The 25503-nt window shown below is 46.6% G+C and overlaps 1 protein-coding gene across 2 annotated transcripts in view; it reads right to left on the reverse strand.

Moving 5' to 3' along the window:
• The window catches only part of LOC119966149 (dynein heavy chain 11, axonemal-like), a 622669-nt gene that overhangs the window by 491365 nt on the left and 105801 nt on the right, over positions 1-25503 (reverse strand). Inside the window, exons 13-14 of one of the 2 annotated variants that reach the window (XM_038797431.1) lie at positions 24316-24420; positions 8332-8727 (exon numbers count right to left, since the gene is read on the reverse strand). The exons of the other annotated variant lie outside the window; for it this stretch is intronic. Of the exons in view, the coding sequence (XP_038653359.1) occupies positions 8332-8727; positions 24316-24420 (501 nt within the window). The remainder of the gene's footprint in view (positions 1-8331; positions 8728-24315; positions 24421-25503) is intronic. 2 annotated transcript variants of the gene reach the window in all.

Raw genomic sequence — 25503 nt, forward strand, 5'->3', positions numbered from 1 at the left:
GCTGGAAATTCTGCAGCGAATGAGCTCATCTCCTGGCTCCCGAAAGTCTATCCACCATGCATAACGTGCAGTCAGGAATGTGAACATAAGAACACAAGAAACAGGGTCAAGAGAGCACTATATGGCCCTTGAGCCTTCTCTGCCATGCAATACGAGCATGGTTGATCTTAGACTTCAATTTCACTTTTCCGTTTGCTTCCCTTAAGCATTTATCCAGAAGAGTTGAGGATGAAAGACGTTAAGGTGCTAAATGCATGCACTTGTAATGAGTTTGTAATTAGTCCTACCTATGTCATGTAATGGTATCATAAGCAAACAAGGGAAAGTTATTAAATTTTAATTAATCCCAAAAGTGGGAACAGTAGGAAAGGCCTAAAAAATTTTATATATTGGAAAATTTAACTTCAAAGAAGGGCTGAAAACAACAGAATTGAGGATGAAAGCGGAAAAATGGATATGTAAGGAGAGATGTTGAGCTGATTTTGGGGTGTTGTATTTATGTGGAAGACCTCCTGGAGACAGCTCTAGCTTGTGAGAAAGTGAGGGTTGAATCAAGCCATCCAGTCATGCCAGGCTTGGGCTGAAGTGTCTTAAGAGTTCCACATGAATCTTTGACCCACACAGGCAACTCTGATTTAATGTAGCCTATTCCCATTTGCTCATTGCAGAGATCAAGAGAGATTACTAATCCAGAGATTATTACCTTCATGGTTCTCCTTTTAATTTAGCCCCTAGAAGCTTATACTCCCTTCACAGAACTTCTTTCTTAGTCCTACCTATGTCATGCACCATGCACTGGGTCCTTCCCCTCCCATTCGAAGTTCCTCTCCAACAGCATCAATTCTCTAATCAGACAGTCCGGTACGATCAACAAATTCCTTTTTGCAACTTTGGTGTGATATTTGGAACAAAATGACCATTCCATCATACGCCCTACAGATCCTGCTCTCATTTATTTGTATTCATGTGGGCATCACTGGCTGGGCCAGTATTAATTGCCCATTGCCCTTGAATTGAGTGATTTGCTGGGAAATTTCAAAGGGCTGTCAGACAGAAGGCAGAGAGTTGGGATAAAAGGTTCTTTTTCGGAATGGCAACCGGTGACAAGTGGTGTCCCGCAGGGTTCAGTGTTGGGGCCACAGCTGTTCTCTTTATATATTAACGATCTAGATGACGGGACTGGGGGCATTCTGGCCAAGTTTGCCGATGATACAAAGATAGGTGGAGGGGCAGGTAGTATTGAGGAGGTGGGGAGGCTGCAGAAAGATTTAGACAGTTTAGGAGAATGGTCCAAGAAGTGGCCGATGAAATTCAACGTGGGCAAGTGCGAGGTCTTGCACTTTGGAAAAAAGAATAGAGGCATGGACTATTTTCTAAACGGTGACAAAATTCATAATGCTAAAGTGCAAAGGGACTTGGGAGTCCTAGTCCAGGATTCTCTAAAGGTAAACTTGCAGGTTGAGTCCGTAATTAAGAAAGCAAATGTAATGTTGTCATTTATCTCAAGAGGCTTGGAATATAAAAGCAGGGATGTACTTCTGAGGCTTTATAAAGCACTAGTTAGGCCCCATTTAGAATACTGTGAGCAATTTTGGGCCCCATACCTCAGGAAGGACATACTGGCACTGGAGCGGGTCCAGCGGAGATTCACACGGATGATCCAGGAATGGTAGGCCTAACATACGATGAACATCTGAGGATCGTGGGATTATATTCATTGGAGTTTAGGAGGTTGAGGGGAGATCTAATAGAAACGTACAAGATAATGAATGGCTTGGATAGGATGGACGTAGGGAAGTTGTTTCCATTAGCAGGGGAGACTAGGACGCGGGGGCACAGCCTTAGAATAAAAGGGAGTCACTTTAGAACAGAGATGAGGAGAAATTTCTTCAGCCAGAGAGTGGTAGGTCTGTGGAATTCATTGCCACAGAGGGCGGTGGAGGCCGGGACATTGAGTGTCTTTAAGACAGAAATTGATAAATTCTTGATTTCTCGAGGAATTAAGGGCTATGGGGAGAGAGCGGGTAAATGGAGTTGAAATCAACCATGATTGAATGGTGGAGTGGACTCGATGGGCCGAATGGCCTTACTTCCACTCCTATGTCTTATGGTCTTATGGCATTACACACTATAGGTCAGGCCAGGTAAGGACGGCAGATTTCCTTATCAGGTGCTACAGACTGGTTTTTACGACAATCGACAATGGTTTCATGCTTATTTGTAATCTTTAATTTCGGCTTTTATAGGACTGAAATTCCACCATCTGCATCGGATTTGAATTGGCTGTACCTTGAATCTCTGGATTTATAGGCCAGTGACAATACCATTACGCCATCAAGTTTAGAATATCACTCAACTCTTAACTGTAGTTATGAGCAGTTTAACTATTTAAGCTATAAATTTAATGCAATATTTAATCTCTATAGTACCAATGTAAACTACTGCTCCCATTTAGAGGGATAAGTAAAAGTCTTATGACACCAGATTAAAGTCCAACAGGTTTGTTTCGAATCACTAGCTTTCGGAACACAGCTCCTTCCTCAGGTGAGAGGGATAAAATCTCAAACTCACCAAACTATCAGCTACCAGTTCACCTAATGCTTTTGCTTCGTCAACAGCTACTTTCGGGTGTAGAAAGGAGCACCGCCTTCCGTCCCTGCACTGAATTCCCACCTGCAGCAAAATCCCAAGGTAGCACTGGTTCCTTCGCACTCAGGCCTCATCCTCTCCACTCTCTGCTTTCACTCTGTGATGGAACACTCGCCGCTTGTTTGGATGAGGAGACTCCAACAACCCTTAGGAAACTCAACCCAATCCAGGACAAAGCAGCATTCGTGAAAGGCACCCCATCCACCATCTTGAACATTCACTTCCTCCACCACTGACGCACATTCAATTCAAGCAGCACGGTTCAATTCCCGTACCAGCCTCCCCGAACAGGCGCCGGAATGTGGTGACTAGGGGCTTTTCACAGTAACTTCATTTGAAGTTACTTGTGACAACAAGCAATTTTCATTTCATTTCATTACATTGGCAGCAGTGGGTAACATCTACAAGATGCAATGTAGAACACATCAAGCTAATGCAACAGCGCCTTCCAAACCATGACCTCTACCATCTGGAAGGGCAGCAGATATGCATGGGAGCACCACCACCTGCAAATTCCCCTCCAAGCCACTCACCATCCTGACTTGGAACCAAATGACTGTTTCATCACTGTCACTGTGTCAAAACTTTAGAACTCCCTTACTAACACCACAGAGACCACAGCAGTTTAAGGAGGAGGCTCACCATCACCACATTCTTTTTGATGCCAGCCTTGTCAGTGACGGTCACATACGAGAACTTTTAAAAAATCTCCATAATTGTCTACTAGAATCATCATCTTTTTCCTCCGCAGTCCTTGCTTCTACTCTGGTTTGATGGGTTCCGAGATGGGTGTTAGGTCCTATGCATGATTTGCATATTGAGCACCACTCACCCTGCACGTGGTTTTCAGAGGGTCAGACAGATGAGTTGTTTGGAGGTTTGTGGGCTTTCTTCTACACCTCAACACCACCTCTTCGTGCTTCCAACAAAGCCGTTTGATAATGTGAGGAATGCAGGAATTTAGATATATTGGATTATAAATATTTGGCAATTTAATGGTTAAAAGCCTGGGGTTAGAATGTGTTTGACTGCAGTAGTTATGTTTTTAAGAAATAATCTTGTTTTGAAAGACCAGAAAGCTTTTGGGAGCCAGAGGTGAAATTAACGAGAGTAACAAGCCTGGGCTAATGCACTGTTCTTTGACTAGGGGGAGTCTATGGGCTGGATTCTGTGCCGGCAGGATCCTCCGCTTCGCCATCCGCACACTCACGCCAGCGGATTTCCCGATGGCATGGGGGTGCCCACAATAGGAAATGCCATTGGCCAGGTGACGGAACTGAGGATCCCACTGCCGGTGGGGGTGCACTGCACTGGAAAACGGGTGCGGCGGGACGGAGTATCCAGCCCACTGTGTTTTCAGCCTGGGGAGTTAATTTGTTTTCACCTTGGGAGATGATATCATTGCTGGGTGGAGCTAAAGTATTCAGACAGTTTGAGAAAGTTTTTTGAGTTGAGTTGTGATCTGACTAACCTTTTGGACCACAAATGAGGTATTTTGCTCACAGTAGCATAGTTAAAAAGAGTAATAGTATTTAAAGCCGAGCAGACTTGTCTGAGGACAAGGGAAAAGCTGAAACAATCCAGTTGAAACAGCTTTTTGAAGACATCAGCCGGAGTCTGCAGGGGTTCAAACAGGAGCCAAATTGGTTCTGGAAAGCAAGTATTAATCTGTGCCATTGGGATGTGGGAGGGATTGAGTGATATACCTTTTTTGTTTCTTGTTGTTTAATTGGGAATAGAGATAGTAATTAAGTTTATTGCATTTACTGTATTGAGTAGTATTGTTAAGAGGTAATTGTAAGCTATTTTCGGGTGTGATATTGAAGAGTCTAATAGTTTGTTAACAATAAAATTGTGTTTTAAAATACCAAATCCCTATTTCTTTGTGCGTTCACTCCTTGAGTGAAGTATTCTTTCTGCGCGGTCTTAAAAAATAATATAAAATATTGGGGTTTCAGTCCAGTATGTTAGCCATTGTTTGGCCCTGGGGAGTTTCTCACCAGTTTAGCCCACACTGAAATCGGGCCGCTATTTTGAAAGGGTGCCCCAAACTGTAAGTGAGCTTGCGGCACCCCCTACCCATGGGCAATGTTTACCCCACACTCATGGACACTACCCCACACCCCCAAGTGGGGTTCTCCCCACTCCAGTCTCCCCCAAGCCCCTTTACAGTGCCCCCGCCCTTCAAGGACCCCCACCCATCACCCCCTAACCTCCCGGAGGCCCTTACTTATCTACCTTGCACTCTCTCACCCTTCAAACCTCCATCCATCCTCATTTCATGGGCATGGTACCCCTGACCCTTGGCAGTGCCATCCTGACACTCGGGCACCCTTGCACTGCTACCCTGACACCCAGGCAGTGCTCCTACCGGTTTGACAGTGCCATCTGGGCACCTCAGCAGTACCGGGTGGCAGTGACAAGGTGCCATCTGACAGTACCAAGGTGCCCGCATTCCAGGGGAGAGCCAGGGAGCCACCCTGAACTTACCCTGACCACCCAGGAGTCTCCGATGGGCCTGGAACATTTGTGTGGACCAGCACTGATCAGCGCCTGGCTGCAGCCTCCCTGGGGAGGTCAGAGAATCAACGGAGGTCGGTGGATGCTGGGCAGGTCGGTCGTAAGTAGGCTTACGACCTACTTCCGCAACCATCATTTGGTCCACTCATTTTGAGCAGAGTTCCAACTCTGACGCCTCGCGGAACTCCGGTGAACCTCGCAAGGTGCAGAGCCTGTGGGGGGGGGGTCCGCTGGAGGCCTCTCCTGGGATTCTCTTGAGAGCAACATAGCAAGAGAATCACACCCCGCGCCCATGGCTCATCTGGATGTGATCTTAATTCCTCTTTGCTGTCTGCCCCCCATAACCCTTGATTCCCCTATCTATCGATAATCTATCTTACTCAGCCCTGAATAAATTCAATGACCAGCCTCCACTGCTTTCAGGAGGGAAAATGCCACATACTAATACCCTTTGAGAGAAAACAATTCTCCTCATCTGCATCTTAAGCGTTGGACTTATTCTTAAACTGTTTCCCCTACTTCTAGAGTTTCCCACAAGTGGAAACATCCTCCCAGTATTTATCCTATGACGTCCTTTTAGAATCTCATCTTAAATAATATTAAAAAAACAAAGTTACTTTTTGAAGAAAATATCATGTGAAAATTACAATATTTCAATCTGTTGTCTATATATTTTTAATTAAAGTGAGAACATTTGATTTTATGGGTTAAGTGAAAATACCTCAGCAAACAACAGAAAAATTCTCGAGCTGTTTTTTGAATTAGAAGCGGTCTATTGGAACTCTGGCAAGAACTGGTTTGTTTTGGTGAGATGGGAATCTAGCTGTGATCAAGACTGCTGAGTTGAAGAAGCAAATGTGTGCTCTGCCAAGAGGTAAAAATAGAGAGGATCTTACTGCAATGTTTCATCTCTTTCACTTATTTGATTGGGAGACCTTGGCACTGCCGCTGTCATTGCGTAATTGTTAATGCCCACGAGGAACAGCAATGTAACACTGTTGATGGTAACTATGCTGCACCTTTGCAACTGCTTCAGGAGTCTGGTGGACCACATTTCTGCATTGGACTAGACTAGAAAAAATGTAAAACTCTGCTTCTGTCCAGAATCTACTGCTTTTAAAAAATCTGTGACTGGTGGAAAAGGTGTGGAAAAATCAAGATCTACATCATCTTTCAAGTTTGGACCGGAATCCAATTGCACAGGGCTGCAAGGCAGATGTGAGTGGGACATGATATGGGGTGCATGTGTGAAGAACTTGGCCGAGACAGGTCCTCTTTGCACTGCGGGGCTGGCGGGTGGGGATTTGCACACCTCCATATTATCTATCAAAACCAAAACCTACAACAATGTGTTCCAGAAACAGTACTGATTTCTACTCACAAGGGAGCCATCAACAACAGGTTTTAGTAAATCACAAAATGAATGCCATCATACAGTAACGATTGAAATTCATTCACTAAAGGACAAATGTCATACCTTTTAATATATTTGGCTACCACTGTATTGCTGATCAATTATATTGACTTTAATTCAAATTATGTGCAAAATTTCAACATGTTCCATGAATGCAGATAAGGCCTAAGATATTTCTCGCTCAAGGGAACTCTGAAATGTTTCAGCTTGTGAGCTCAGCCTTTTAGTCTATGCAGCAAGTTGAAATATTTGGAGTCAGAATTAGGATGGGTGTTAGGAGGCAGGACGATAAGATATATATTTTTAAAACGCTGTCTGGCAACAAGGCAAGAGCTGGGTGAACAGAATAGGAGAAATAATTTTATAAGCAAATATTTTCTCAGAATTGTAACATTTTGACGATAGATGTCTGTGTTGCCTTGCCAAACGAGCTATAATTTAACTCCACCCTCCTACTTAAATATTTATCCACTTCCCTTTTAAAAGTCATTATTGTAGATTCTGCTTGCAGCGCTGTTTCTGAGAGGGCATGCACGATAACAGTCAGCGTAAAAACATAAAACTTAACAAAATGCAAAATAGCTCATCTCATAGTATCACATAGGGTGTGATCCACCAGTCATGTTGCGTTCTCACTTGAAGCAGTGCGGCCGGGAGAGCCCTCTCGTGGGCTTCCTGGCAGTCTTCACGCCTTGCGGGATTTGCCACACTTACCCAGTATCCATCGGCATTACGGGATCCACCAGCCTCCCCAGCGAGGCTGCAGCCGGGCGCTGTTCAGTACTGGTCCACGCAAACGTGGGCTAGGCGGGACGGTGCCAGGGGGGTCTGCTGGGCCATCAGTGAACTGTGCATAGGGTCTGTGCTAGGGTGGCCCCCTGGCCCTCTCTCTGGAATGTAGGCACCTTGACACTGCCAGTCTGGCACCTTGGCACTGCCAATCTGGCACTGCCAAGGTGATCAGGTCGCGCTGCCATGTCAGCAGGAGCACTGCCCAGGTGCCAGTGCAAGGGTGCCTGGGTGCCAGAGTGGCACTGCCAAGGGTCAGGACCTGAGGGGGGCCATACCCATGAAAGGAGGGTGGAAGGGGGGTTTGAAGGATGGGGTTGTACAGGGCAGGTAAGTAAGGGTCTCAGAGGCTGGGGGTGACGGGTGGGGGTCCTAAAGGGGACGGGCCTGTAAGGGGGCATGCGGGGGCCTGAAGTGGGGGGGGGGGGGGTAGAGAACCACCAGGAAACCCATAGCAGGGTGTCCTCACTTGGGGAGGTAGTGTCCATGTGTGTGGTACCAAATAAAATTCTAAGTGTGGACTAAACCGGTGGGAAACCTCCCAGGGCCCAAAAAAGTGACTTTGTCGTTGAATAGCAGTGAGGAACTAGCCGGCAGACCGGTGGGAAACTCTGTGAAAAATCCGCCACAAATTAACTTTTTTGGGAGAATCGCGCACTAATTGTTAAAGGTTCTGGAGGGCGGCCTGAACCCATTACATTTTTATTCAAGGGTGAGGACATTATCACCAAGCCAAAGCTGACGGTAGGTTTGTGAACAGGAAGTGCACTTCACATGAAAAACTTTTAATAAAAATAGCTGGAAAAATTGCATCAGTAGAATTTGAATATCAAGAACTCTAGTTATAGCACATTGAATATAGCATTCACTATATTAAAACTTTCTACAAAATATTTCAGCTGGCAATGATATTTTGCCAAGGTTATTGCATTATAGTTTATTCTTTTCTTAAGACATACCTCAACCAACGTGTGAATCGTCACACCATCGTCCCGTATCAATTTGTACCACTTGGCTACTCTGTCTTCTCGGTCTTCCAGGTTCAGCAGATAATCTTTTTTGTTATCTTTCCTCGTAAACATAGCACACTCACTCCAAGTTTTCATAAGTGTTTGTATAGTTTCCACATTCTCCTTTGTCTTCTGAACCCTGCTGGCCAGATCATTCACCGTGTCCTTCATATGCACAATGTAGCTCCAGCAGTTTTCACTCTGCCAGGTAATGGTCTCCTCTGCAGCCTTCAGCTGTTCGTCAATGGCTTCCAGCTTATTAAATATCAGTGGGAACTCCACTTCCAAGACAGTCTGTTTCAGCTTATTGTACCACTTCACCATTAACTCCATGGTTCCTACATACTAAATCATTTATAAACAATAATTAGCAACACACTTCACACATATTAACCTTCCACCAGATGCAGGAATGGCATTTTTCGTATGAATGAATAAACCAATGAGCTGGATTTACCAGCCCTTCCTGCCAGTCGGATCTTCAGATCCTGCCAGTGTAGGCCTTCCCATGCAGCGTGTTCCCCGGCAGAAAGGCAGGGAACCATGCAAAACTCACCACGGGGTTTGGGGGAGTGGGGTGGGTCCTGACCAATGACTAATCCAGAATTCTATTCCCATATATCAGTTTCTTAAATGATTTGTTCAAGTACAATCTTCACTGAAAGGCATTTAACATTTTTCTAATGGCGGGGGTGTGGCAGGACAGTGAAAACACACACCATTTTCAGTATTATCACATGGAAATGAAGAATCGATACATGATTACATCTTGTGTGTTCATAAACAAATAAAAGTTGTCAAACATTTCTTGTAATGATGGTGTGCCTTTATCGGACTGTGTATATATTAGCAATATATTTTATCACCTAACTTTACATACTGTAGTATTTATCGATGACCAAATTATTCTTTAGGAGGATGGAGGAGCACAGGATCTCAATCTGCTTTATTCAAAAAAGATGCTAAAACAGCAGAAGTCCTGAGTCAGTAGCAACAGCTACAGCTGTTTCTCACAATCATTATTAGATTTTGCGCTGCCACAATCTAGCACTGAATCCATCAAACTGCAATGTAAAAGAGATTAGCTGGTTTCTGGCTTCAGGTGTGGGTTGGCTCCAATTTGGTTCAAACTGATTTAACACTTGCCTCAAGTCAATTGCAAATAGCCTTCAATTCTCTAGTTTAAGTTAATTTGCATAATTATTTACAACTCAGTGAAAATTTTGACAGTTCAAGGGATACCAGCAGTAGAAGAGGCAAAATGTCTGACTGAAATTTTAAAAGATGGAAACAATTAAAGGGAAGGGTCACAATGAGGAACAAACATTTAAAATGTTTCAGAAGGTAATTCAGCCAAATTAGCACGGTAGCATAGTGGTTAGCATCAATGCTTCACAGCTCCAGGGTCCCAGGTTCGGTTCCCGGCTAGGTCACTGTCTGTGCGGAGTCTGCACGTCCTCCCCGTATGTGCGTGGGTTTCCTCCGGGTGCTCCGGTTTCCTCCCACAGTCCAAAGATGTGCAGGTTAGGTGGATTGGCCATGCTAAATTGCCCGTAGTGTCCTAAAAAAAAAGTACGGTTAAGGGGGAGTTGTTGGGTTACGGGTATAGGGTGGATACGTGAGTTTGAGTAGGGTGATCATTGCTCGGCACAACATCGAGGGCCGAAGGGCCTGTTCTGTGCTGTACTGTTCTAATACAGCCTTTGCCAAGATGGAAGTGGTAAAGGATAAATCAGTGACTAGCCACAGTGAAGAGAAAGGCAGTCACATGTGCAGGCATGACACACCAGAGCAGTGATAGGTAGCTAGCATTTGACCCCTATCTGATGGGTGTTGAACTCATGGTGATGCTGCAAATAGTACTTATCAGAGGCATTGAGAGCCAATTCATGAAACCCAATCCACAACACCATTCTATAGTTCAGCGATGCAATGTACTTACAAAACATGGAGCCAAATTTTAGGCCACAGCTGAAGAGTTTCCTGCAACATTTGAAGTCACAGCTTCATTTAAACGCAGAATGCTGTGGGATGCCAAACTTAGGGTGGCACAGTAGCATAGTGGTTAGCACTGTTGCTTCACAGAGCCAGGATCCCAGGTCAGATTCCCGGCTTGGGTCACTGTCTGTGAGGAGTCTGCACGGTCTCCCCATATCTGCGTGGGTTTCCTCTGGGTGCTCCAGTTTTCTCCCACAAGTCCTGACAGACGTGCTTGTTAGATGAAATAGCATTCTGAATTCTCCCTCGATGTACCCGAACAGGTACCGCAATGTGGCGACTAGGAGATTTTCACAGTAACTTCATTACAGTGTTGATCTGAGCCTACTTGTGACAATAGAAATTATTATTATGTGTCCATAGATCATAAGAAGTAGGAGCACAAGTAGGCAAGTCGACCCATCAATCCTGGAGCCAGCTAGCTGGAGGGTGGGGTAAAGGGGCAGCAGCAACTAGATGATTTTTGCCAGCCCAGCTGCTCCAGGATTCAAAAACTAACTTGACACTTACCTTTGTTGGGCTATTTTGCTTCCGTTGCTTACAGAATAGGTCAGAGTCTGCATTGTGCAAGTTCTGTACAATTCCAATTGTAATCTAAACGTAACTGTATTTTCCCAAAATATTCTTCATTCATAAAAATGTAAGATATTAAATTCTGTAACAGTTCAAATTGTATATTGCCAAAAGTGCAATACAGTTCATGTTCTTTTCATACCGACTGTGATGCTCGAAGGTGCCTGAATACAATTGCAATTACAGATGATATTTACAATATGCATTCCTTGACAAAGATACTGCCCAAAGGGTTTTACAGTTTCCATACCCTTGGATAGAGCATGGCAGATAGACCGGTCATATCCTCCCCCCCCCCTGTAGCCATGCTGGCCACGCAAAATGGACACTGAGCCAAACTAAAATGGAAGGCTGCTGGGAAACAGACAGTTCAGCCAGAACAGCAGTCTGCAAAGAGCAGTTTGCATTCTGCAGCAGCAGAAACCAGTTTGGGCTCAGGTGAAAAGACCTTAGCTAGGTGCAAATGGCAAAACGCTTTGCATGCTAATGAGGCCATCAGACTTGAACACCCACACAATAGACACATTTGGTTCTGAATGGACACATTCCAATCAAGACCCAGACATCGAGGCACCAGAAACCTCCAAACAAAAGGACATAAGAAACGCCCCCTCCATCACGGAGACCCCCTCGCATTGGGGAATTAATCCAGTATCGATAAGAAATTGATCCAATAGGTAGAGCCCGCCTGAGAAGAGGGAAGGACAACGGAACCCCTATAAAAGATAGGGACCTCGTGTTGTCCGGTCTGTTAAACCCGTGCTCCGGCTCCGACTGACACCTGGTATCCTGACTCCAGCCGTTGAGCACCAGCCGCCGAAACCGTAAGTTCAACGCTCGCTACGCGATCCAAGCCCACTAGACTCCCAAGTGCCAGAACGCTTGCTGAAGGCTGCAGACAAAACCAGGACGAAGGCCTCGTTCTCTGACCTTGCCTGTTCCTGTTAGATAAGTATTCTGTTTGCTTAAGTTTAGTTATAGCTTAGTCTCTTAGTGTGTGCATGAGTATTTATTATTAACTGTATAATAAATATTGATCGTTTGAACTTGACTAATCGGTGTATCGTCTTTATTACTTTGAATTTGACCTTGGAATACTTGTGACGTTGCCTATACGGCAACTGGCGACTCCAGAGCTAAATAATTACATAGAACAGAGCCTAGCAGTGTTAAGCACACGTCGAACTCGGAGGCGTGTTAATACACTCCAATAAACGCGTTTTACGCCCATAGTAAAACGTGCACCATTTAGTGGCGACTCTGATGGGACCCTGTTGTAAGTGGAAACACCACAGTGTCCAGGACCCTGAAATTTGAATTGGAACTCCAAATTGCAGAGAAATAAAGAGATCACAAGTATTCAAGGTGTTCAAAATAATAAGCGAAATTCGGAAGTGTGTTTTAGTGCATGCGTACTAACAGGGCTGTAAGGTAAAACTGAAAGCTTTTTGTTGCGACAAACTTTCGGTAGTTTTGTTAACGGAAAATAGCGTAAGCCGTACCCTTTTTTCGAAACACCACCCCAGCAACCCCCTGTTCCAAATTATAAAAAGAGAGTCAGAGGAAATGGCCATGCAGGCAATGGAACGTCTGATGGATCCAGCAAAGTTTGTGGTCGCAGCGACCAGCAGCAGTAGCAGGGTAGGCCAGTGTCCCACGTGGGAGCTGGAACTCCGCAAATATCTGCAGGGAAAGGGATGGCCCCTTTGGAAAGAGTTTTGTGCAAATGAGGAGACAGGTCCCGGAAGTATAGGTCATACTTGGTGGGAGAACCTCTCTCAAATACACAAAAAGAGTTTAGGTAAAGCACGCAAGCCGATGGCGATTGTGTCCTGTTTGGCACAGTTGCGAGGCGCAGAGGAGGTCATCAGGACGCTCCGGACAGATTTAGAGGAAAGGAACCGAATGAGTAAGGTCGATGTCAGGGACATCGAGAAAGAAAACCTGGAATTAAAAGGGAAGTTGGCAGAGAAGGGTAGAGAGGTGGATGATGCCAAGAGGGCTCACCAGTCTTGTCTAGCTCATCTGAACAGTTCCCAGACCCAGTATGAGAAAGCCTATCAGGACGTGCAACGTGCCGTTCTGATAAGACAGGAATCGGAAAAGCAGGTGGAGGCATTGCAGAGGCAATGTTCCGATCTCAAAGCAGCTTTGAGAGCACTCCACGCTGCAACGACCGAACAAAGACAAAGCACAGTTGACCACGCGAAATGCAGGAAACAGATTGCGGAACTGCAATCTCTGCTTTCGGTGCAGAATGGCTTCCAAAGCACCTTTGGAGCTCAGTTAGATGGGGAAAATGCCCCAGATTGGCAGGAATTAAGCGAGACAGCGCAGCGTTATGTTCAGGGAACATGTGCGCCCGCAGCTCAGCAGAAACGACAGGCACCCCAACCCCCCACAGCTCAGACCATAACCGCACCCATGAATCCCGTAACCACACAGAGGAAAGCCGAATCAGAAGGCGCCCCAGACATAACTTACACCACCCCTTTAACAGTAACCCAGCTAAGGGACGCTTGTGAAAAGATCACTCCGTTCCTCCCCACCGCAGACCCCCACCAGTTCTTTGCTAAAGTAAAACAGCAGGCTACCATGTACGGCCTGGATGAGAGAGAGCAGGTTAAGCTCACCGTGCTGAGCTTAGACCAGAGTGTAGTGGCAGCCCTCCCCGACCCACAAAACGTGGCAGGAGGCAGCCTAGAGGAGATGCACACTGCCATTTTAGATGCCATCGGGTACAATAGAGGTGACCCCGTAGAAGGATTGAATAAGTGCAGGCAGAAGAGATCCGAACACCCCACAGCATTCGCAGGAAGGCTGTGGATTCATTTCAGCGCAGTTTTCGGACAGCTAGATAGAGCGCATTTAACCCGCGAAAACATGGTTAAGTGGACGCGCACAATTATCTCACACGCAACAGAAGCAGGACAGAGCGCTTGCAATAGTTACGACCCCTCAGAAGAGGCCCATAATGAAAAATGGGTCCTGAAAAGATTGTCCCGCGCTTGGGAGCAATCGCTTCAGGCAAAAGGAAAGGTTAGATCCCCAGAAGAGGCTCAGGCTGCTGCAGATATCCAAGCAGTCAGAGAGCACCAGAAGCCCGCATGGGTAAATGAAGGCAAGAGCAGCCCTCAACAGAAAGGACAGGAATGCTATAACTGTGGACAGTTAGGGCATTGGGCAAAAGAGTGCCAAGCACCCCAGCGATCTCAGAGAGGCCAGCAGACAGGCACTCTGAACCGCAACAAAGCAAAACCCATCCACAATGTAGCAGTACAGTCAGGACCCACCAATGTGGACGAGACGAACTGACGGTGTTCGGGCTCCCCCACTTGGGTCTGTGACACACTATGGGACTCATCAGGGAGGCCCGTAGTCACGGCAAAAGTCAAAGGGAAGCCCATAGAGTTACTGTGGGACACAGGAGGATCCCGCACCACCATTAACTCCACAACCACGGCACACGCAGACACGTGGCCGACCACCTCCACCATCACACTTAGCGGGTTCACCGGACACTCGCAGCAGGGACATATCACAGCACCCGTAGCGATCCAGCTAGGGAACATTAGCACAAGACACCCCGTAGTTTTAGTAAATCTTCCCCGGACAGCCGAGCACATCCTGGGGATAGATTTTATGAACGCTCATAGCTTGTCGTTCGACCCAGTGAACCAGTGTGTCTGGCGAATGGCTAGATCAGACAGAGCCCCAGCCACCCTCACAGTAGGAGACTACGCTAATCGGATTAGCGCAGTAGGAGAGTACTCATTCGACCTGACTACACTCCACACCGACCGACAAATTAAGGCCCTACTAAACAAACACAGGACAGCATTTGCAAGTCACCGTCATGACTGTGGCAGAATGACTGGACAAGTTCATGTTACCGGACAGGACCCCCGACCGCAAAAGCAGTATAGATTTCCCCTCGAGGCAGAGGTGGAAATAGAAAAAGTTATAGGCAGCTTGTTGGACCAAGGTGTACTGAGAACGGTAGCCTCCACCAACAATGCCCCTATTTGGCCAGTGAGGAAGCCCGATGGATCATGGCGTCTGACCATCGATTATCGGGAACTCAACAAAGTAACCCCCGCAGTAGCCCCAACGGTAGCTACTAGTCCCGAGACCATGCTCAAGCAGGGTCTCAACGCCAAGTACTTCACGGTATTGGACATCAGTAATGGATTCTGGTCAATACCATTGGCAAAAGCGTGCCAATACAAATTCGCATTCACTTTTAAAACACAGCAGTACACGTGGACATGCCTCCCACAGGGATTCCACAATTCACCCTCCATTTTCCACCGACAGCTGGCAAGTGGATTAGAGAAATTTTCCCGACCCGATTGTCTGGTACAGTATGTAGACGACCTACTACTGCAGACAGACACAAAGGCAGAGCACATTTCGCTTCTGGCCGAACTCCTGGAACTCTTAACTGAAATTGGCTGTAAAGTTAACCCGAAAAAGGCCCAAATATTGGAAAGTAAAGTGATGTATTTGGGATCAGTCATCACGCACGGCAAACGCGAGATCGAATTCAAAAGAATTGATTCGATCGTCAAATTGCCCCTTCCCCAGAATGTATCAGCCCTCCGGTCGTTTTTAGGACTGGTTGGCTATTGTCGGAACCACATAGACGGATTCGCGACAAAAGCCGCCCCACTTTCAGACCTCCTTAAGAAAGGAGCCCCCTGGGAATGGCTTCCGCAGCATACAGGCGCTGTGGAAGAGTTGAAACAAGCCCTTAGTGCAGCACCCGCGCTGCTAGTCCCCGACCAACTTTCACCGTACGCAATCGAGGTAGCGAGCACCGATCTGACCCTCTCGGCCGTGTTGCTTCAGGAACGGCACGAGCAGCTAAGACCAGTGGCTTATGCCTCCCGACTGTTAGACCCAGTAGAACAAGGATTTTCGGCCTGTGAGAGGCACCTCCTTGCTGTCTTCTGGGCAGTACAGTATTTCTCATACATCACCGGACTCAACCCCATCACCATTCTAACCGAACACACACCCACACAGCTACTACTAGACGGTCGACTGAAGGACGGTTCAGTTAGCCAGATTAGGGCAGCTAGGTGGACCCTACTTTTACAAGGACGGGACATTACTGTAAAACGGACACGCACACACACATACTTAGCAGACAACCTCCAATACCCCGGACAGCCCCATGACTGTGAAATTGTAGCTCCCCTGCATAACACAGGACCCTTTTTAGCCAAAACACCCCCCAGGAAGATAGGGAACCCAAAACAAAGCCCCCAGCCCACAGACACGTGTGGACCCTTGAGGATTTATGTAGACGGTTCCTCCACAGTTTTAAATGGTGAGCGTATCACAGGATGCGGCATCTATGTAGAGGACGCGCAGGGGCGCGCTCTCGAAGAAATCGCTCTTAAGTTACCAGGTCACTTAGGCGCGCAGGCAGCAGAGCTCGCAGCCATAGCGTATATAGTGGACCACCCCGATTCTTTCCCCAGCCCAGCAGACATATATTCAGACAGCTTATATGTCTGTAATAGCTTGACAGATTTTCTACCCCTGTGGAGGACACGAGGTTTTGTCTCCGCAGACGGAAAACCCCTTCCATCAGCCCCCTTACTCCAGCATATCCTAGAGAAAGCGAAGGACAGGACCTTCGGCATTATAAAAGTTCGAAGCCACCATAGGTCATCACCCCCTGGGAATGTAAAAGCCGACGCGTTGGCTAAGGCAGGTTCCAGGAGAGGACACTTATGGACCCCCCCAGCTAGCGCACCAGCTAGCGCCCCTGTGAGCGCAGTCCAAGTCTCACAGACTGATATTAAAGATCTCGTGGCAGCACAAAAACAGGACGGAGACCTCAGGGAGGTTTTCAAGGGAAACTTTGTGCCTGCTTACGAGCACTTTAAACACGCACTGACCACACATGAGGGTGTGATCATTAAGGACCAACTTTATGTGGTCCCACAGCAGGACAGGAATCAGATGATTGCCTTGTTCCATGACGGACACGGGCATCAGGGAATTGATGCAACAACGAGGCACCTCAGGCAACTCTGTTGGTGGCCTAATCTCAGGAATGATGTAACGCACTACATAGAGAATTGCCTGATTTGTGCTCAGAATAACCCGGAGAGGTATTCTAAGAAGGCACAACTTCGGCATACTCGCCCAGTTAACGGCCCTTGGACAAACCTCCAGATCGACTTTATAGGTCCATTGCCCCCTTGTCGGAATGGCTATAAATACGTTCTGGTGGTGATAGATACCTTTACCAAATGGGTAGAGGCATTTCCCTCGCGAACAAACACAGCTAAGACAGCTGCAAAGATCCTGACCCACCACATCTTCACGAGATGGGGTTTACCCCGAAGTATCGATTCGGACCAGGGATCTCACTTTACAGGACGGGTCATGAGGAACGTCCTGACAATATTCGGAATCAAACAGAACTTCCATATTGCGTATCATCCACAGTCCAGCGGGATTGTGGAGCGCATGAATCGGACCCTAAAAACTACCCTTAGGAAAATGGTTCAGGAGAATAATTCCACATGGGATTCAGTGCTCCCATTTGCACTTATGTTCATAAGGAACTCTGTCTCCACATCGACAGGATACACACCACACACACTCATGACCGGACGCCCTATGAAAGGTACAGAATTCCTTTTAGGACTGGACATGACAAGCCCCGAAGTGACGGCCCTCACACATGAAAAGGCAGTTAAAAATCTAGTTGAGACTGTGAGGTCTGCACAGCTCGCAGCCGCAGTCCAGCTAGGGAAACGCCGACAGCAACGGACTGCCTGTTTCAATAAGACCGTACACACCACAGAATTCCAGGTTGGGCAACAGGTAATGTTATCTGTTTATAACCCCAGCAGTTTTTTGGCTCCAAAATATTCCGGTCCCTACTCAATTTCGGACAAAATTAGCCCCTCCGTTTACAGGATAAAGTATCCTAATGGGAAGACCGCGTGGTTCCATATAAACCAGTTAAAGGCATATGGAACACAGGCCAACCATGCTCACCATGTCCTGCTGGATGCAGCAGAACACTTCACCCCGCCCACCAGAGACACTTTTCCACCATCCCCCTCACAGACCAGTTCATCAACGGACTCGCCCACGACTCCGCCCACAGACCACTACAGACCACGCCCCGACACGCCCACAAGCTGCCACAGCAGAGACAGCAGGACAGACACTGACTCTGAAGACAGCGACACCACACAGCCATACAGCCCACACTGCACCAACTACGACCCCGACTCCAGTGACCCCATGGAAGTCACTTACCTTAAAAACCCAGAACCACCACCCGACCCCGACTACCCCGACAACACACTCGACACTACACAATGGCACAGGGACAATTCCTACAGACTTGTCCGCAATGACGAGAGTGACCCCCGGTCACACAACTCCAAAATAGCATGCCTGATCCACACAAGGGTGTGGGATCCGGGAGAGCAGGACGACACGGTGTCTGACTCCCGACACGGCAACCCCTTTGTGACCCTGTTCACAGAGGCAGAATCAAAGTGAGGTGTCCAGATGATGTAAGACAGGAATCGTTTGAGGGAAACGATGTCCTTTCTGATGGAACCTGCACGTATGTTTGTCTTCGTTTTATCTTTGTTTGTTTTCAGCAATGTAAATGTTTCAGTTGGAGGATGGACATCTTCTTTTCAGCTGAAAAGATTGTGACCACCTCACATACACGTTAGCTTGTCTGCCGAAACTTTTGAGACCTTCGGTTTGATTGGAGATCTTTTCCAAAGTTGTAAGGCCACACGCCAAATAGCTTGTCCGCAGATATCTCTGAGAACTTCAGTGATGTCCTCAGTTGGAGCATCTTGGCTCCCTTGGTTTTTTTTAGGTGCCCCTCTATTCGGCGAAATAGAGGCTGCAAGTCATGGTAAACACATTCGTACCCGTTTTTTCCAGGTTACTCAGGCAGTGGACAAACGGCACTGAGGACCCGCCCTGTCTGAGAACCAACCCTTGGTCAGCCAAGCTCGGGTATGGCACAGCACGCCCTACCCGGGGATCCCATCCAACTCGTACCCGTAGCGGCCCATACGCAACTCATTCGGATGTTTGTTTCCAAGTTTGTTTTCATTTTACGTTAGGTAGCCCTTCGGCCACCATCCCACATGCTATTTACATCCGGGAACATTCGGATGGTAAATCAGCAAAGCCTGCGAGACGGCTCGCAGAAGGAAGGATTGTTAGGTGTATGCTGGTCTTTAAATTCGCTTTTTGAAAAAAAAAATGAGGGGAGTCACAGGGTGTGACTTAGCCAGTCATTTTAAAGGGTCAATTGGGTTTTGAAAGACAGATGCACTAACAAGTAAAGGTCTTAAACTGTGTATTGACAGATACTGTGCTTGATCCCAAAGGTTTCAAAGGACGAGACAGAGGTCGAAGCCAGGATTGTCAATACCGGAGGAAGAAGGAAGAGAAAGAAGAAGAACAGCAAAATGATGGAAGCCCACTTATTACTGTTTAATGTCATATGTATATGTGTGGAAACAAGACACGTTTCCCCCACAACCCCCACCGTAAATGTTTCCATTACAGCAAACCCCCAGTGCTCAGCTCTGATCAGCGAGGTTCAGACCTGGTGTACTAAATTCATGACGTGGTACTCCATGTCCTACATAATCGAATCACTGTTGGTGATCGCGATCCTCACCATCCTAGTGCAGACCCTCAGGTTGAGGAAATGGAAGAGGAGAGCCTCTCGTTCCAGCACCTCACCCATCTATAGAGTGCAATCCCCCATCTTCGGATTCCACCAAACCCCTCAACCCCTCACTGATTACAACACTCTGTAAATAAAATTCAGCCATGTATTATATTGTTCCATACTCGACTGCCGAGTTGGGAAGTGTGATGTTGTGGTGTGAATGGTTAAGATTTTAGAGTGATTAAATGTTTAAGTTAAGGTTAAGGTTAATAGTGATAGGTAGAGGTTCCCAGTTGTAGTAATGCATGTCCCTTTGACATAGGGCCAAGTAGAAATGTTAGTTAAAATTTTTTTTCTCTTCTTCCCATAGTTTAGAACAGAGTAGAACAGGAACTGGCAAGAGGTCAGAACACAAGGAGGCAAAGTACATAGGTGATCCTTCACAATAGTATGATTGTGAGGATCACAAGGAGGGAATGTAGCCATGCTGGCCACGCAAAATGGACACTGAGCCAAACTAAAATGGAAGGCTGCTGGGAAACAGACAGTTCAGCCAGAACAGCAGTCTGCAAAGAGCAGTTTGCATTCTGCAGCAGCAGAAACCAGTTTGGGCTCAGGTGAAAAGACCTTAGCTAGGTGCAAATGGCAAAACGCTTTGCATGCTAATGAGGCCATCAGACTTGAACACCCACACAATAGACACATTTGGTTCTGAATGGACACATTCCAATCAAGACCCAGACATCGAGGCACCAGAAACCTCCAAACAAAAGGACATAAGAAACGCCCCCTCCATCACGGAGACCCCCTCGCATTGGGGAATTAATCCAGTATCGATAAGAAATTGATCCAATAGGTAGAGCCCGCCCGAGAAGAGGGAAGGACAACGGAACCCCTATAAAAGATAGGGACCTCGTGTTGTCCGGTCTGTTAAACCCGTGCTCCGGCTCCGACTGACACCTGGTATCCTGACTCCAGCCGTTGAGCACCAGCCGCCGAAACCGTAAGTTCAACGCTCGCTACGCGATCCAAGCCCACTAGACTCCCAAGTGCCAGAACGCTTGCTGAAGGCTGCAGACAAAACCAGGACGAAGGCCTCGTTCTCTGACCTTGCCTGTTCCTGTTAGATAAGTATTCTGTTTGCTTAAGTTTAGTTATAGCTTAGTCTCTTAGTGTGTGCATGAGTATTTATTATTAACTGTATAATAAATATTGATCGTTTGAACTTGACTAATCGGTGTATCGTCTTTATTACTTTGAATTTGACCTTGGAATACTTGTGACGTTGCCTATACGGCAACTGGCGACTCCAGAGCTAAATAATTACATAGAACAGAGCCTAGCAGTGTTAAGCACACGTCGAACTCGGAGGCGTGTTAATACACTCCAATAAACGCGTTTTACGCCCATAGTAAAACGTGCAACACCCCCCCCATTGAACCTTTGTAGCATTTTCCCCCAGCTTTAGTGCATTTCTCAGCATAGTCCTGGACCTGAAATGTGCGAACCTGCAACATTTGGACATGGACAACTCTTTGCAGTTGAAGACCAAGAAGTTTCGGCCAGGCGAAAGAGCATATTCACCATATTAATAGTCCTTCAGCATCAGTCTCAGAGTTCGTTTTGGAGCGCATCATTGGGAACAGCCCATAAACTGCATCACCAGGCTTTTCAGGATGAACCTCAACAAACACCACTGCATCTTATTCCAGCCTGGAATATCGAACAGGGTCCAACAACATCTTTTCTCCCATGGCCTTGAGGACATTACTTGCGGACTACTGCTTGATGAACTTGTGGTCAAAGATACTTTGCTGCATAAACATAGATGGTATGGCATGGTGTGACTGAATGAAACGTGACCAAGCGTGTCCTTCACAACACCAGGGGCAGATAGAACCTCAGCAAGTGGTGACAACTGATGCTTGCTTACCAAGAGTCTACACATAGTTTGAGCCAACTGCACAAAAGATGGGCATCGTGATGAGGGCAACATTGGTTGCATTTCCCCTACCTTGTCTAGAGGTTTGTACATCATGTCCCTGTGGACATTGTCAATTTTCAATCTCCAAAGACGGCTCACGTAATTACAATGGCGCACGAGTAAGGAATGAGCCAGACCTGCACAACATACAGAGACAGATGTCCACCCCCCCCCCCCCCCCCCCCCCCCCCAATCCCCAAGTCCTGTAAGTAGGAGATCATATTCTTGCTTAGCACAAGGCTATCAGAGACATTCCTGTCGGGTACAGAACAATTCTGATTTGGGTGGAACACAACATCCATAGAATCCTGTATTCCATGTCAAACAGTGAAATCGATCATCAATTCATGATTTCCTTCCTCTCCTCTCCCATTTCATTTGTAGATGATGGTGATGATGCTTTTCCTCATGGAATCTGCCGTGCTTTTGGTCAGAAGTATACTCTCATACACTTACAGCAATTCCTGGGTTGATCCAGTCCTATAGAGTCAAAACAACTCCAAAAGGTAAGGCATTGCTTCTGGAAGTTTGACTCGTCTCGAAGAACCTGGCAGCCTTTGACAGTTCGTCTAGAGTTAATGGTTTGTCCAGATTCTCCTATGTTCTGTCTTCCGAGACAAAAAAGGACTGAAGGGCCACGTCGTCTGTGGGCTTCATGTCCTATAATTCAGCTGACATTTGGCATGTCAGACTGCGACAACATTACCAAGCCATTTTCTTCCTTCAGGCTTCTCTCTGTACCTTTTGGAAGAGGAAATGTAAAAAGGTCTCATTCGGCTCCACGGAGTAGACTCTAGGCCAGAACCTAATCTTGGAGGCTTCCACAGCAAAGAGTGAGGCCTGCTGGCTCTTCACCTCTTGGAGCTCCTCCTCAATATTGCACTTCATGGCTGAGACAGGGGTTTATTCTGCATGTTTTTCTAGAGTTGGGACATTTTCGTCTTTCTCACTCTCACCTTCTGAACATCTTTTGAGGATGAAGATCCTCTTGATGGTCACCTTAACTGCTTCCCCCCAGCGTGTGCATTAGGGACTCAAATTTCCCCAACATTTGTAATCCCTTTTGAGTTCCTCAATGTTTTCTGGGGTCAACAATTACACCTTGAACTTCCATGTTCCTCTGTCAACCCTCTGCTCCTCCTGTAGGTGACAGTGCTTAGAGGAGAACACTGGCTTGACATCGGTGGATCTAACTGGGAAACAGGAAGTTGAGATGAATCTGGCCTCAACCAAGTGTATCTGCACAGCGTTCCATCTGCAGGGTTGCTCAAGGCATCATGCATCCTGCTATCTTTTACCTTTGGCCCCTGTCCAGTTGTGACCGCTCTGCCGGACTATCGAGCCACATCAACGACGCGGTTGAAGTCAATGGCTAAAGTAATTGGTCTAGAAGATGTTACCTGCAGAAGTGGAGTCGCTGAAGGACAGCCAGCCACTTTCTGCTTTGAGCCGAGTCATTCACACAACCACAGCAGAGCCCTTTTGTACATTTTTTCTGCTATGAGGAAATGGTCACCCACCACCTCCTTAACTCTGGAGATGGCAAAGTTACCTCCACAGCAGAATACCAAGGCTAGAGGAACAGGAATCGTTATCTCCTGACCAGATCAATGGCCCATGGGAGCACAACTGTGACCGTAGCCTATGTGTGGTGAAGTGGGGTTTTCCGTATTCCTGCAGAAACAGGTCAGCTTTTATGTTTTCAAAGTCAAAACACATTGGAGAGCAGACTTAACACTATGCACATTAATGGAGGCATCATTTAAACTCATTTCAAATTGTGTCTCACTTACCAGACTTGTTGTCTGTGATAGTTTCAGCTCTTTGGTAAGCTGAAGGAGTAAGGAGGAGCAGCTGGGGCTGGTTTAGCTCACTCAGCTAAATCGCAGGCTTTTAAAGCAGACCAAGCAGGCCAGCAGCACGGTTCGATTCCCGTACCAGTCGTCCCCGGACAGGCGCCGGAATGTGGCGACTAGGGGCTTTTCACAGTAACTTCATTGAAGCCTACTCGTGACAATAAGCGATTTTCATTTCATTTCACTCCTTCTCTTCATGGCTCCACGCTCAGATGAGTTACTTACCTTGTTGCAGCAGCACGGTGGTGCAATGGTTAGCACTGCTGCCTCACGGAGCAGAGGACCCGGGTTCGATCCCGGCCCCAGGTCACTGCCTGTGTGGAATTTATTTTTTAAAATTGCAGTATTAAACGTAAATGCAACGAGAGGTAATTCAGGCCTTCCTTTTTTTTTATTTTTAAATTTTTTTCAATTAAGGGGCAATTTAGCGTGCCCAATCCACCTACCCTGCACATCTTTGTGTTGTGGGGGTGCGACCCAAGCAGACTCGGGGAGAATGTGCAAACTCCACATGGACAGTGACCCGGGGCCGGGATCGAACCTGGGTACACGGCAACATGAGGCAGCAGTGCTAACCACCCCGCCTCCCAATTCTGGCCTTCCTACCCCTATGCTAGTGATGTACATTTTTCTAAAACATAAAACCAAGAGAGAAATAGAAGAACACTTCTTTTACATTTGCTTGAAAGGAGATATTGCATTAAATATACATGAATTAATCATGAATTTGAATGAAGGCATTTTATTGCAAAGGAAGTCAGTATGTCTGAGTTATTAATTAAAATTAAAAATGTGACCTCCCACGGGTTAAAGTACTCTTGGAAAAGACAAACCTTGGTCAACGTTTCTCTCTTTTCAAAGATGGTGGCAGCTGCCTCCGGGATGTCGGATTGGTTCAATATCTGAAGGTACTTCACCTCTCGCAATACAGCAACAAGCTGCAACACAACATTCCACCAAAAAATATTGCACAACAACTAGTTAGAAAATTCTTAAATAATTAATGTCACAGCATTGTGCACCACAGGTAAATATCTCTAAATAGTTGGTTTGTTTTATAATCTTTTACTATTTATTTATTTCTACAGCTGATTAGCTTCTTTTGGACAAAGCAGGGAACAATCCCCCAGCCTCCCGGTGTTGTAAGCCCGTGAAATAGTCAACTTGAGGAATCAGACTTCAGGGCGTTAAAGAATTAATAAAGGAGCCACGAGGTTTTTAAGTGAACACAATGGGCCTAAAATCATTGCAACCCGAAAATGGGTGTCAAATGGCAAAATGCTGCAATTGTGACCCCATTCACGGGGGCTGCAATGCATCAACACTTCATTATATGCAATAAATAAACCAAATCATTAAAGAGTGGTAATACCGCAGCAGTAATATGAGAAATACAAGACTGAGGCCATTAAAAATTGAGGGCACAGGTACAGGCCCCAGAGCCTTGAGGTAGACATTGCAATTGCAAATACCTGAACCAGCCTTTGGTTTCTGGTGAAAGCTATAAAAATATTAGCGAAGTTGCCCTTTCTTTTTCTACTGATAATATCCATGATTATTCTACAGTCAAAACAATATCCGGACACATAAAATCAAGAAAGCTTTGTATCGAGGCAACTTGCCTTTTCCTCCAGCCCTGCACGGTGGCCCAGTGGTTAGCACTGCTGTCTCACAGCTCCAGGGTCCCGGATTCAATTCCGCCCTCGGGTAACTGTCTGTGTGGAGTGTGCACGTTCTCCCCGTATCTGCGTGGGTTTCCTCCGGGCGCTCCGGTTTCTTCCCACAATTCAAAGATGTGCAGATTAGGTGGATTTGGCCTTTATAAATTGCCCCTTGGTGTTCAAAAGACTAGGTGGGGTTACTGGGTTACGGGGATAGGGTGGCGGTGTGGGGTTAAGTAGGGTGCTCTTTCCAAGGGCCGGTGCAGACTCGATGGGCCGAATGGCCTCCTTCTGCACTATAAATTCTATGATAAAAAAAATGGAGGGGGGAGATTCACATGCCCATAACATAGCTTGTCC

The sequence above is a fragment of the Scyliorhinus canicula genome, chromosome 5 (assembly GCF_902713615.1).
Source record: "Scyliorhinus canicula chromosome 5, sScyCan1.1, whole genome shotgun sequence".
NCBI lineage: Eukaryota > Metazoa > Chordata > Chondrichthyes > Carcharhiniformes > Scyliorhinidae > Scyliorhinus > Scyliorhinus canicula.